General features: G+C 40.3%; 1 protein-coding gene across 5 annotated transcripts in view; it reads left to right on the top strand.

Annotated features, from left to right (window-relative positions):
• LOC126162216 (delta(3,5)-Delta(2,4)-dienoyl-CoA isomerase, mitochondrial) overlaps positions 1-230 on the top strand; it is a 72,020-nt gene extending 71,790 nt beyond the window's left edge. For all 5 annotated transcript variants that reach the window (XM_049918564.1, XM_049918561.1, XM_049918563.1 and 2 more), the window contains exon 8: positions 37-230. In XM_049918564.1, the coding sequence (XP_049774521.1) occupies positions 37-135 (99 nt within the window). In that variant the 3' untranslated portion in view covers positions 136-230. The remainder of the gene's footprint in view (positions 1-36) is intronic.
• The last annotated feature ends 13,975 nt before the right edge of the window (positions 231-14,205 follow it).

Genomic DNA, 14,205 nt, shown 5'->3' with positions numbered 1-14,205 from the left:
GACACAGATGTATTAAAAAAAAACTTCCTGTTGCAGCATGACTGGAACATGGTAATGCTTCAGAGTGAAGATTTCATGAATGCAGCAGCAGCTGCAGCAACGAAGAGTGGTGCTCCAGAATTTTCGAAGCTATAAATTATATAAATTTGTAACTGTCTTCTTAATTTAAAGAATGTTTTTATAATTACTTTTGTACATATTTTCGCATAATACAATGTATTTTGAAATCATTGCTAATTTAATTTCCTCTTTTCGACAAATATATATCCTTTTTGAAGTGTTGCAAAGATACGAAAGATGTACCTTATTTCGCGTTCACACACACGCTCATACTCTCCCCCCCCCCCCATCCCCCCCCTCTCTCTCTCTCTTCTGTGTGTGTGTGTGTGGGGGGGGGGGGGGGGTCGTGCCTCGGCATAAATGTGCACTTTTTCAACATTCTCCGTTAAGCTGCACACACTTGTGCCATCAATTTGGCAAATTCTGTTGAGTCTTGCACTCACCAAAGGTCACCTTCTCACAGTTTCTGGATGTATGTGAAATTAAGTCTGTACAGAGATTTCTTGATAGCCCCAAACAGTTGGTAGCCATAAGGAGCCAATTCAGGAGAATATAGTTGGTGTGGCAGTACCTGGGAGCCTATCTCAGTGATGACAGCTGTAGTTATGTTAAATGTATGGGGACAAGGGTTGTCGTGTTGCAAGAGCACTCCTTTCACTCATTTTCCTGGCTTTTTCTTTGGAATTGCACAGCATGACCTCTGAAGAGTCTCCATGTATGCTGTATTGTTAATGGTAGTCCCTAGTACCACCCAGTCAATGAAGATGATTCCAACCTTGTCTCAAAAGACTGTGGTCAAGTGTTTTTCCTCTGAAGTTGCTGTGGAGAACTCCTTCAGTGAGGGAGCTGCCTGTATGCTTCCACTGTACTGACTGGGCTTTTGTCTCCAGCTCATGGTAGTGAAGCCAATTCTCATTGACAGCCATGAGTTTGGACATGAAAGTTTCTGGATCCTGGCCTTGATGTTCACTCCATACATCCTTTTGAAGTTGTGTTTGTGCTGAGATCTGGGAACCAACCTGCCAGATGCCATCCCAAGGTTGAGTGGTTAATATACTATGCAGTGCAGAGTGCTTCTAGTGATTCCTGTGTCCACCTCCAGTTCTGTGACTGTGATGCACCTATTCTCTTGAATAGGTGCCTTACCACACTTGAAATGTTGTCTGGTGTTACCATAGTCACTTTCCTCCCAGATCTGATTCCTTTCTCTGTTGATGTGTGGACACTTTTCCAGCCGTCCACCTAGTTGCGCAAGGTTATTCATGACAGCGCATACTCTCCACACACTGTGCCTGTGAATATCTGCAATGTTTACATCTGCTTCCAAAGAAACCGTGTTTTCCAGTGCTGTCCTTGTTGTTATACTCCATTTTGTCCATTCATGTAATGACAGCAGTTGGGAAAATGGGCTGTACTGTGCTGGGATTACACTTGTAGTGATTTCCCTGCCACTTAGGATAGACCAAAGTACAAGGTGATTCAAAAAGAATACCACAACTTTAAAAATGTGTATTTAATGAAAGAAACATAATATAACCTTCTGTTATACATGATTACGAAGAGTATTTAAAAAGGTTTTTTTTTCACTCAAAAACAAGTTCAGAGATGTTCAATATGGCCCCCTCCAGACACTCGAGCAATATCAACCCGATACTCCAACTCGTTCCACACTCTCTGTAGCATATCAGACGTAACAGTTTGGATAGCTGCTGTTATTTCTCGTTTCAAATCATCAATGGTGGCTGGGAGAGCTGGCCGAAACACCATATCCTTAACATATCCCCATAAGAAAAAATCGCAGGGGGTAAGATCAGGGCTTCTTGGAGGCCAGCGATGCTCTGTCACGGGCTGCCTGGCGGCTGATCCATCGCCTCGGGTAGTTGACGTTCAGGTAGTTATGGACAGATAAGTGCCAATGTGGTGGCGCTCCATCCTGCTGAAATATGAATTGTTGTGCTTCTTGTTCGAGCTGAGGGAACAGCCAATTCTCTAACATCTCCAGATACTGTAGTCCAGTTACAGTAGCACCTTCGGCCGTCCAGAACTTTTCCCTTTGCACAAACACCCATTCTCTGTAAACTGTTTATACCAACGTTTAATACACCACCTATCAGGAGGTTTAACACCATACTTCGTTCGAAATGCACGCTGAACAACTGTCGTCGATTCACTTCTGCCGTACTCAATAACACAAAAAGCTTTCTGTTGAGCGGTCGCCATCTTAGCATCAACTGACGTTGACGCCTAGTCAACAGCACCTCAAGCGAACAAATGTACAACTAAATGAAACTTTATAGCTCCCTTAATTCGCCGACAGATAGTGCTTAGCTATGCCTTTTGTCGTTGCAGAGTTCTAAATTCCTAAAGTTGTGGTATTCTTTTTGAATTACCCTGTACTATATACTTGGAACTTTCATGATGCATTACATGGTGCACCATGAATGATGGGAATAAGTAAAAGTGTAAATCAATAAGGAACACCCCTTGTACCTTACGCAAGGAATTAAAGAATTGGACACTGATTTATGTCATAAGACATCAAACAACAAAATTCTGAAGCTTTAACTCAACAAATAATATGGTAATGAAGTAGCTCAGACAGGATACAATTAAGATTTAACAACTCATTAAATGGAAGAGACCTTGAGCTGCAGATCATCATCTTTTAAGTCTGGCCAACTGCACCTTTCAAAGATTTTGATATACCCATGTGTGATCATTACAGGAAACCACCCTCTAGCTGTAGGCAATTGATGCAGGTTCCCATCTTATGGTGTAATGACAAGCCAGATTTTCTTGTTGTAGTCTTTGGAGGTCATCTTCACCCCAAGGAAGTAGTCCTTACTTCACCCCAAAGAAGCAGCTTTCCCTCTTCCACCAGCTGTGCTGTATCAAATGCTTCCTCCAGCAATGATTTCCTATTGAGATCTTCATCATAGCTCTGGCAAGGGACTCTTAAAAAGGTGCTACCAGTGGAGCATCTGGTCCAAGGCTTTTTTAAAGAAGTGTCCCTCTATTACTTGCCCCTTCCTGTTGGCAACGTTGAGATGCAGATACACATGTAATAAAGGTGTTATGGGTGTATGCAACTAGAACCCCTTCACACATGCACCTACATGTACACAATTTGATAATACTGTATGTGGTACATGATGAAAGGTCCCCAGGATGCCGTAAAATTAAGATTTATTAAAAAACAAAAAAGAAAAAAGAGAAAAAAAAAAAAAAAACGAAAGAAAGAAACACCAAGTGACCAGAGAGTTCGGCAAAGACATTATTATGAAAGTGTGATAAGGTGCAGACAAATGAAAGAAAAAACATTCAATTGTTGTAAAGTTTTTATATTACACTCTTTCTTATGTAGGACGATGAAGATGTGCGATCTTAGATATAAAGTATTGCGAGCTCTGTGTATCATGTGTGTGCATGAATAATATTATACAAAACAACAGTATCAAGTATTTTTATATTGAATAACAGTATCAAGTATTTTTTTATTTATTGAAGTGAAGAACATATAAGGAGGATTTTCTTGATTACGACAAGTGCTGGTGTTCTTGGAGTCTGCTGCCTGCAGCTACAATTAAAATGGAAGCTAAGTCCGATGGCCAAAAGATGCAAATAAGCACAGAACATTTTAATAACACCTACAGCTAGAGGGTGGTTATATTCCACAAAAATATGTCTTCATATGCATAGTCAAGAATATTAAGTAATATTTATTAACCTATTTATTCTTCTTTTATTATAACTGGGGACCTGAGTGTCTCGACTTCAGAGCACCGGTTGTAAGTAGGGTTTGTTAACTATTGTTATAGTAACAAATTTCTGTGACATTGTTATGAATCATAAAAATTAGTTGCCTGCATTTTCTGTTTGCATGAATCACAATGGGGAGCAAGTACTACAAATTTGGCAAAACTGAGGAGAAAAATTTTGAAAGGAATAAGAATTGGACCCAGGTCACATAAAATTCAATAGTAAGCCTTTTTGTTTGGCGCAGCAAAGTTGCTTGCATGGTTACGCTTGGTAGTGCCTCATTTTATTTAAATAGAAACCTTTTCCTCAGTATTCCCTTCCTTGAATTTTATGTGCAAAAAAATTACAAAAATTTTTCAGTGTGATACATATTGTCAGTAAAACATAAATAGTTGTGACACAATAGTTTGAACATCATAATAGCTGTAAAACATGCTTTGACATCACATAAATTGCATTTGTCAAGTGTAATGGTTAGCATATGCATTTTTTAACATTTTTGTGAGAATTTTATTTTTTGCATATTCATACAACATGGCTGAAAAATATATGCCTATTGTTTATAACAACAGCAAAAGCGCAATCAGCCAAGATGGCGTAGAATTGCAAGATCAAAAATTGAAGTTCAGGTGCCATGCGTGCCTACTACAGAAAGTTTAAGTAGATCAGTGTCGCAGGAGCAACAAATGATAGCGACGCTCCACAGAACAACCACCTTGGCTAGACAATGTTTACAATTGACGAGACAATATTACGCATCTCCCAGAGCGACATACCGCTTATGAATGAAACATTGGAGAACGATTCCAATATGAATTTTGACAACGCATTACAAACACCACTTGGTCACAACACAAACATTTAACTTGGTAAGTGCAGCTGACAACAACCACAGTGGTACAACTGAAGCACTGCTATGGCAGTTATTATCTAACGTAATCGTGAAATTTGATGATACGAAACACAATATCAACACCAATTTCAGTGATATGAAACAAGATGTGAATACCAAAATTGATAGTTTGACACACAATCTGAACACCATCACCCAAGATGTAAATACATTGAAACAAGAAGAAAAAAAAGTATTCAATGATTTGCAAGACATGGTCTCACAAAAATTTTTACACTGAAGTTGATGAAAAATTGAATGATATGAAAACATAGGTAAAGCATGAAGTGCTATCTAAATTTAACAGTAACATTACGAAGTTAAGACAAGAGGTAGATTCCTTTAACAACTATAATGACCTAGTAACAAAACAGATAAAGAAAATCACAGACGCAAACACAAACATTGAAGCCACACAAAACCAATTGTATTCGACACTAAAAAAGGTAACCGCTGTTAACAAACTAAATAAAGACTATGAAGGTGTACCTTTAGCTGTAGAAGAGCTTACTTTAAGGGTAGCAACATTAGAAGTTGGCTCAGCATATGCTAAGGAGAAAGAGAACATCAATGAAAATTTGAGTAATATCATTAGTCCAGCTGAAGCAGGTACATTAGATAAGGGTAATACCATTGCAGAGAAGTTAGTAACAGATTGTAAGCTGTACACAGATATAGTAGAAAAGGCTATTCAGAAAAAAGAAAATGAAATAGTGAACAAGGTAAACATTAATCTACAAGCTGCAAAAAATAGGATCCACAATCTTTTAGAAGAAAATATTACTGAATCTCGAAATATGCATGTAAATAATACACAGGAAACAGTGAACAAACCACAAGCCATTGGGATTTATCCACAAATTGTCACTAGTCCCACAGCAGATACCGGTGACAGTTGTACAGTGCAAAATCTAAACATATCCATAACTCCAATAGCTGAACAATTACTAGTCAGAATTACAGGCAACTACAATAACTACCCAAATACGACCGAAAATGCTGTGTGTCTAACTATTTTTGCAGACGAAGGTTTGCTGGGACATAGACAGTTTCCTACATTCACTACTGAAGGTAAAAGGATGAATCCTGTAGTATTTATCAGTGTTTTTTGTCATTTATTTCCACACAAATGGACGGAAGCACAGAAAATCAGATTTGTCGTGGGACATACGCAAGGTGATGTACTTTTATGAGCAACTGAAGAGGCCGAACATTGCAGCACTTATATCGAATTTGAACGAGCTTTCTTCGACAAACACTAGTCTGAGGCAGTGCAAGAACAACTCAGATGCGAGGTTTTCAACCCTGCACCATTCAATGGCAAATACGGTAGTCTACATGGATACTTTGAAAAATACCTTAACTAGACACGGTACTGAACGAACCCAATATCACAGGTAGATGTGTTAAAAATTTTGAAAAGTCATTAACCACTGCACATTAGAGAAAAATTAGTCACAATGCCAGATCACGACACAGAATACTTTCTGTCAGTGCTTGATTCTATCGACTTAATCTATGAGGAAAGACCTGCACCCAATAGAGCAACAGAAAATCAGGCACAACAACAACATAGTATGTAAATCAGTCAGTAAACCGTGATCCAAACACACACAAAGGATGGTACACACAACAGCAAAATTACATACCCAGAGGTAATGAGTACAGTAAACAAAAGATTTAAAGGAAATTTCCAAAACAACTTGGGTAATTTCAATGCACAAGCGAATTACAATTCACCATCACAAGGCATTATGCCGAACATGAACAGGAACAGTCAGCCACAGCAGTGGCCGAAGCGTGGCAACAATGCAATGCTGTACGCTGTACCACAGCCGACCTTTGGACAGCAAAATAACTGTACAGAGCTAACGACACAAACTGATGAAGTACCCACACAGTGCAACTAACTGAAATTTCTCCAGGTAACAAAATAAGTCACACTACGACATTGGGAAACACCAACCGGTTGTAGTTAAGCCTCAGGCTAGTGACCTCTCAGGGAGTGGGGGCAAGGCAGAACTAAATACATATTTTATAAGGTTTGACAAACAAGGTGATACCAAGGATGGTTTGTATCAGAATGAGTTAGATATAGTAGATAAAGTCAAGGAAGAACAAATACAAGCATTCATTAAGGTGAAAATATTTAACATTGACACATAGTTAATTTTAGATATAGGTTCAACTACTAACCTAATGACAAATGCATTTTTTTGTGAACTGAAGAAGAGGGGCAACTTCCCAACATTTCCTTTCCATAATTGAAAGGTGCAAACTGCTACTGGCAGTAAGACTAAATTGGTTAAACATCAGGCACTTATTCCATTACAAACTGAACATAACAGTGAAGTTCATATAATCGACAAACTTATAGTTAATTGTCTTATTGCCATGGGAATGTTTAAAACATACAAAACACGGACTGACATAGGTAATGCTAAATGTCACTTTTTGGTAAATGAACAGATCTTTTCTATTGATTTAGTCAGAACACCTGATGAAAGCAACAAAACCAAACCAGAGTCAAGTGTAGTGGTACAGTATTTCTTTCCAGTTGTATATTTCACAAACAAATTTGATACTGAACAAAAAGCAAATACTGGGGTTAGTTACGAAAAGGTAGAGCAGAAACTAATCACAGGTACTAAATGAGATGCAACGACAAGAACTTTCCGAATTGTTATTTAAGTATGCCAATGTTTTCAGTAAGGAGCCAGGAGTAATCAAAGACAATAAATATAAATTTGAAGTCTATCCACATGAAACATTTCGTGTAATGTCATATCCTATTCCTTGGGCAAAACGAGAGGCAGTAAGGGAAGAGATCAACTGTATGATTAAATGGGGAATTATACAACCTTCATTTTCACACTATGGTAGTCCAACATTACCAGTAAGCAAACCAGATGGTTCTGTAAGATTAGTTCTCAATGCTAGAGGTACCAGTTTGCGTAAGACCAGACAACTTGGATGAACAGCTTCTATAAAGTTTTACAATACAAAATATTTCAGTATACTCAATCTCAAGATGTCCTTCTGGCAAATAAAGCTCCATGAAGAAAGCTGAAAATATACAGCATTTGTTTTTGGTGCCAGAAGTTAACAAATTCCGTGTTCTACATTTTGAACTGAACATTGCAGGAGTGTTTATATCTGCATTGGACAAGGTTTTCCGACCAGAATTGCTTAGCAAAGTCACTGTCTAGGTAGACAACAAGCTAATAGCCACACCCACTTGGTTAGAACATATCAGGCTCGTTGAACAGGTGCTTCAACGATTTGCAGATTATGGAGTAACAGCCAATTTAAAAAAGTCTAGTTTCGATAAGTAGCAAGTCAACTTTTTAGGAAATGGTGTATCAGAACAAGGTATATTACCTGATCTGAAAAAACTTGATGCCATATGCAATTGTCCAGCTCCATGGAACAAAAAAACAACTTAAAGCCTATTTAGGACTAGTTTCATTTTTTTGTAAGTTCGTACCACAACAACTGATGAACAGTGATGCATTGCTCAACTTGTTACAAAAAGATAGGCTTTGGTTATGGGATAATAAGTGTCAAGAGGGCTTTATTAACGTTAAGCAGACATTAGTCAATGCAAACATTCTTAGCTGCCATGATGTGTGCAAGGATCTTTGTCTATGCACAGATGCCTCATCTAAAGGGCTGGGGGCGTGTTTGATCTTTATGCGAGAGGAAGAAGGTAGGGAAATACCCAGAGTCATCAGTTTTGCTACTCCCATGTTATAAGAAGTAGAAAGATCTTACTCTGTGTCAGAACTGGAAAGTTTAGCTTTAATATTTTTTGTGGGGCAAAAATACCAAAGTTTATTGTGACCATCAGTCACTGTCATTTCTTTTAACACGTGAACTGTTACACGTCAATTAGCTGTGTGGTGTCAAGAATTCAATTTTGAGATCATTTATATTAAAGGAAGTCAGAATGTTATTGCAGATGCCTTTTCCAGGTTACCACAAGGTTTAGAGGAAATTTGTGAATTAACAGAGCAGGATGCAGAAATCGGAATGTTATTAATGCAAGGTACAGCACAACAGTCTGATTACCATAAGTTCTGTAAGCAAATGGAAATTATACCACAGCAAGTTTGCAGATGGAGTAAAGTCATGCAAAACCTTAAGCAAGATGAAAGTGGAAAGGTAATTAAATTGTCAGGAGTGAAAGGGCATTTTATTCCATAGGAAACATGAAAAATCTGATCAATTTGTGTGTGTGTGTGTGTGTGTGTGTGTGTGTGTGTGTGTGTGTGTGTAGATGCAAATGTACTGAAAAAATTGCAACACTTTGTTATTTTCCAAATTTGAGAAGGCGAGTCCCACAGATATTAATAAAATGTGCAATATGTTAAAAATCAAAACAGTCCAATGTATCAAAATATACTGAACTACACACAATACTCACAAAAGAACCTATAGATATAGTATCCCTGGACATAACTGGTCCATATCCAAGAAGTAAAGGATTAGTAAGATACATAGTAGCACTATATGATAATTTCTCAAAACATATCAAAATGTATGGCATTAAAAATGCAACAGCCACAAATATCAGAAAAAAAATTGAGGGAGACTATTTGAGAAGAGTAGGTAAACCAAAGCTATACTATTAACTGACAATGCTTCATATTTTGTTGGGCAGAAGTGGAAACAATTTATGACCTCACAGGGCATAAAGCACATATTAGTAAGCCTTTTTCACCCAGAAGCAAACCCAGTAGAATGAATAGAGAGATGAAAGGGCTTGGCAAGAATAGAGTATCATGGAGGGCTGCATCAAACCAGTCTTCAGACTGATGACCACAACAGCAGATCCTATTCAACAGCAGACCCTATTCAAAATCCATTCACAAAACCCCAACATTTTTCCAGGGACAACTGGTTTAAGTCATTGCACTACAGGTATTTTATAAAGCTGTAACTTCAGTAACATTTGTGGCTATTTGAACAGAGACCAAGGAAATTCTCATTTGCTGAGAAAGATGTTTAACTGATTTTCTAGGAGAAATTTTCAGAGTATGCTCAATGTTATCCACTTCCTTTTGTGAGTACAATACATGGTTGTCTATATTTCCTGTCAAGAATACTTTCTGTTTTGTGAAATTCATCAATTGATGAATTGACTCTGATCATAAATGTATACTCTTTGGTAAATAAAATAGTTTAGAATAACAACAATACTATGAAAGGATAGGTTGCTACTCACCATATAACAGAGATGTTAAGTCACAGACAGATACAACAAACTGCTAAATGTGAGCTTTCAGCCAAAAGGCCTTCTAAAGTAGACAAAACACACACACATACACATTCATTCATGGAAGCACAAATCACACATGAGCACTGTCTCTGTCCAATGAGGTCAGACTGTGAGCTACTCTGCATGATGGGACAAGCGATCTGCGTGGTGGGAGTGAGAAGGTGAAGGTGGCTGGGGTGGGGAGGAGGGAGGGATAGCAGGGGGCCAGTAAAGCAGTAAAGTGATGCTTGTGGGAGCATACATGGATGTGGTGGGGACAGGGAAGAGCAACTAGGTGCCTGTCTGCGGTTCATCATCTCCACTTTATGGTGAGTAGCATTTCGTAATATTGTCATAAGTATATTTTGCAATTTCACTTTTAGCACGTTCACTCAATACACTGTATTGCATCGCCTAACAAAATGTACTACCTGCACAAACCAAAGCCTCACAATTAAGGGAAATATACTCCCTGCCATTTTGGTTGGTGGCTGACTGGGCAATAAAATCGTTGCCAGGTACTTGCATTGAGGATTGATAACCCTATACTTTGCAAATCTTCACTTTGCAGTTACAAATTTCTTGTTCACGCCTGGACAGCATATGACATGGATTTTGTTCTTCAAAAATAGAATCATAGTTTGCACAGAAAATATTCGGGATTTCTGTGAATGTCACCTTCCTTCGTTCTTAATTGTTTTCCAGTGTCTACAATTTCCTAAATTTCACAATTACTCCGACTTAGTAAATTTGTATAGAGCTCAGTGCGACACATCAGGTTCTCCCAAGAGCTATGCATGACTCCTCTCGACTCCAGCATGTAAACCTACTCCCAGACCTAAAGTGCATGAAGTGTCTCACTTCTGATTGGCTGTATCACAACATTGCCAGTCCACTTTCCATTTGCAGACACAAAACCTGTCATTTTCCCATACTGAATCTGTCCCATTCCATAATTACTTTTGCTCAAAATTAACAAATAAAAGAAAATTGGCCTTATGTTTACTAATCGGGAATACACAAAGTACGAAAAACTGCCTTCTTTTCAATTTGCAATTTCTCCCATGTATGTGACACACACAAGCAACATATACTCAGATTCCCAACCTCATACATACTTTGCTACTCAGAATTACAAGGATTCATAAGTCGTATATATGCTGCATTTATTCACTCAGACGCACTGCAAATGAAAATAATACTACTCAACAGAAATCATAATGTTACTAAAATATAAAATTAACATGTTTAAGAAGTGTTTTACTATTGTAATAAACTGATCAATACTGTCTACACAATGACTTTTCTGTGGAACGGACATTTGTTGTTATTCTGAATGTAGCTGTGTTGAAGAGTATATTCACTTTACTTGAATGTAACTTTTTAGTTAGCTGATTGTCTTAAAGTTATCTTCATTGTCTTCTTGTAAAGGTATGATTATGTCCTCAGGTCTTTATATTCATATTTTAAATCTTCAAACTTAGAATAACAAACTGTAGCATTCATTTGCTTCCTTGAGCTATCAGTGCCAACTGACAAACATGACCTCTTCTCCCACCCATAACTTCCTACCGAGCTACAAAGACAAAGTTCAAAGATAAAAATTGAAACAAAAAGGTTAATACTGTGGTGGCCTTTCAGTGCACAGCTGTCTTAGCAGTTTCGTTCAGTCACAATTCGCTATGGCCATCTGCTATGGTTGTGAGTTTCATCCCTCACACAGTACTTCAATTCATGCCTGTTGATCTTATGCGACAGGACACTTCACTGCTACGGTCATTGACTATGAGTGTGGAACAACAGCTGCCCTTAGCAAGGCTCTGCTGACGGAGCTTCATCAGTCTTTGTCCATCCCTCATAGCATCCAGTTCAGTTACTGCTCTGTGCCTGTACTGTGAGGAAATGGCCACATGCATCTGATGCTGGTCTTTATGCTTGGCACACAACTGCTGAGCATATGCTTTCACTTCGCATTCCTGTGCAGACTATAAATTTCACTTCACACGTCTCAGTGCAGGTATCATAAGTGTGGATCTTGTGTGGTGAACACTGGGATGAGACAATAATTTCTCCAACTGCACTTGTACCCAGCTAGAGCATTCCCATTTTGAATGAGTGACTGAATTACGTTTTGAACCTGAGGCCATTTTGTGTTACTCTAGCCCCTGTGGACCTGACTTTTATGTGTTTGTAACTTTGCATGTTACTTCATTCAATAAAGTAATGAACATTCCTACACTGGTGACCTGATGATGAACTTGGTCAACTTAATATTCTATTTAGGCATGTTACTGGCCACCTTACCCCATTAGCCACATGCTCCGGCTCCCGCATGTGTGCGCCCAGGAACTTCTGTTTTTGTGCTATGGATGCTGGTGTGCTTCGCACCACAAACTCATTCCTTTATGTTTGTTTTGCAGCCACTTGTGCAACCTAGTGACCAATGGCTATTTGCAATGGCCCACCTGATGCCCCACTGCAAGCAAGTGCCATGCCAATGCTGCACAACTTTATTGCCGAGCTGACCACACACCTCACAGAACTGGAACACTGCAATGCTGACCTGCACATGCAACTCACGGCAATGTGACCACTATTGGCCCAGTCCCCAATGTTGTATTCCATGCCATTGCCCACACCAACCACACCCACCACCATTGCGGCTCCTCCCGGCCTTGAAGCACTGCCTCACAGCGACGTGACTGCCAGTGGCCCAGTCCCTAATGTTGGATTCCATACCATTGACTGCACCGGCCGCACCCACCACCATCACCTCTCCTCCTGGCCTTGAAACACTGCTGTCGGACCCACACACACTGGCACCACTCCATCCAGCCATGCCACGGCTCATCTGATGCCCTTCAACCCGTGGGGCAAGCGCCTGTGATTTTCTTTGGCGGACACTATCTTCACTGACTGTGGCTCCACCTAGGGTGCCACAAAATTCACGTTGGTGAGCAGCCAGCCTGAGCCTACATACGCAATGGATGCCCGCAATGTCAACTCATTGCACCCAGTCACTGACCACTAAAAGATACTCTGGTGCCACTTCTGCCGAAATGCAGCATGTCTGGGTCCTACTTTCCCTTGAGCAGTGTGGGAACCAACAACTCTCTTAATTCCTGCGCACCTTCGAAGTCCGACGGAGCCACACATGGACTCTGATGTTTTTCTTTATAACATCTGGCTGGCTCGCCTCCTGGCCCCAATACAGACAGCAGTAGCATCACACACCCACCTCTCCCTCACCGCCACTGCCAGCCTCACTGACAGGGTGCATGAGATTCTGGCCTCCGTGCCTGTGACCACTGCCACAACACACCAATCTCACATGCACCTGGTGGAGCCAGCTGGCCATCACCTTGCCAGCCACCCCATCCCGCACTACCCTTTCCGCTCAATGTGAAGCTTATGGTGTCACCGGCCCCACCCCTCACTGCGGGCCTGTGCAGCACAGCACTCAACAGCCAGGAATATATGACATGCTCGCCTGTCTCAGCACTGACATGACAACACTGCAAGCAACCGTGGCTTGACTCAACTCTGATCACCGCTGCCCGTGAAGCCCCAGCCACTGGCACAACCACCACTACTGACGCCACAGCTCCAGCTGACTTTTTGATGCCCCTTGTGACAGGGCTTGCCTCTGCTGATATCATTCGTGCTTCAGCCCGGATGCCACGAACTGCAGATAAACCTGCTCTTGGCACCCATTTTTGACTACTTGTACTAAGTGTGCCCGGCTTCTGCTCTGTCTCCCAGCAGCTGTTCGTCCACAACACCTGTTCCGCCACACCATTCCTCATAGTAACTGGCTCCAAGTTGTCTATCTTCAAACAGTGGCTCATAAGGAATTCTGGCATCGCCACAACCATTCTCCTGATGGCAGTGAATAATTCTGCCATCACTATGTATTATATTTGTTCTAGATCTTGACGTGCAATGAGTCCTGCCCTGGTCCTTCACCATTGCCAATGTCACTGACCCCATTATCGGGCAGACTTCATTGGACACTACTGCTCCCTGACATTGATGGCTTGTGCCTCATTGACAGTGATACCAGGAGATCAACAAAGTCCACCACTTGTATCACTGTTCTCTTTTATGTAAAGCAGTGGCATATTATGGCCCATACGCCGACTTCCTGGTACAATTCCCTGCTCTTACACGCCCATCCAGCATGCCTTGGAAGGTCCACCACTCAACTGTACATTACATTGATACCACTGCTGGA

The sequence above is a fragment of the Schistocerca cancellata genome, chromosome 2 (assembly GCF_023864275.1).
Source record: "Schistocerca cancellata isolate TAMUIC-IGC-003103 chromosome 2, iqSchCanc2.1, whole genome shotgun sequence".
Lineage (NCBI taxonomy): Eukaryota > Metazoa > Arthropoda > Insecta > Orthoptera > Acrididae > Schistocerca > Schistocerca cancellata.
The sequence above is the reverse complement of the archived record's forward strand: the minus strand, read 5'-3'. Positions and strand labels throughout refer to the sequence as shown.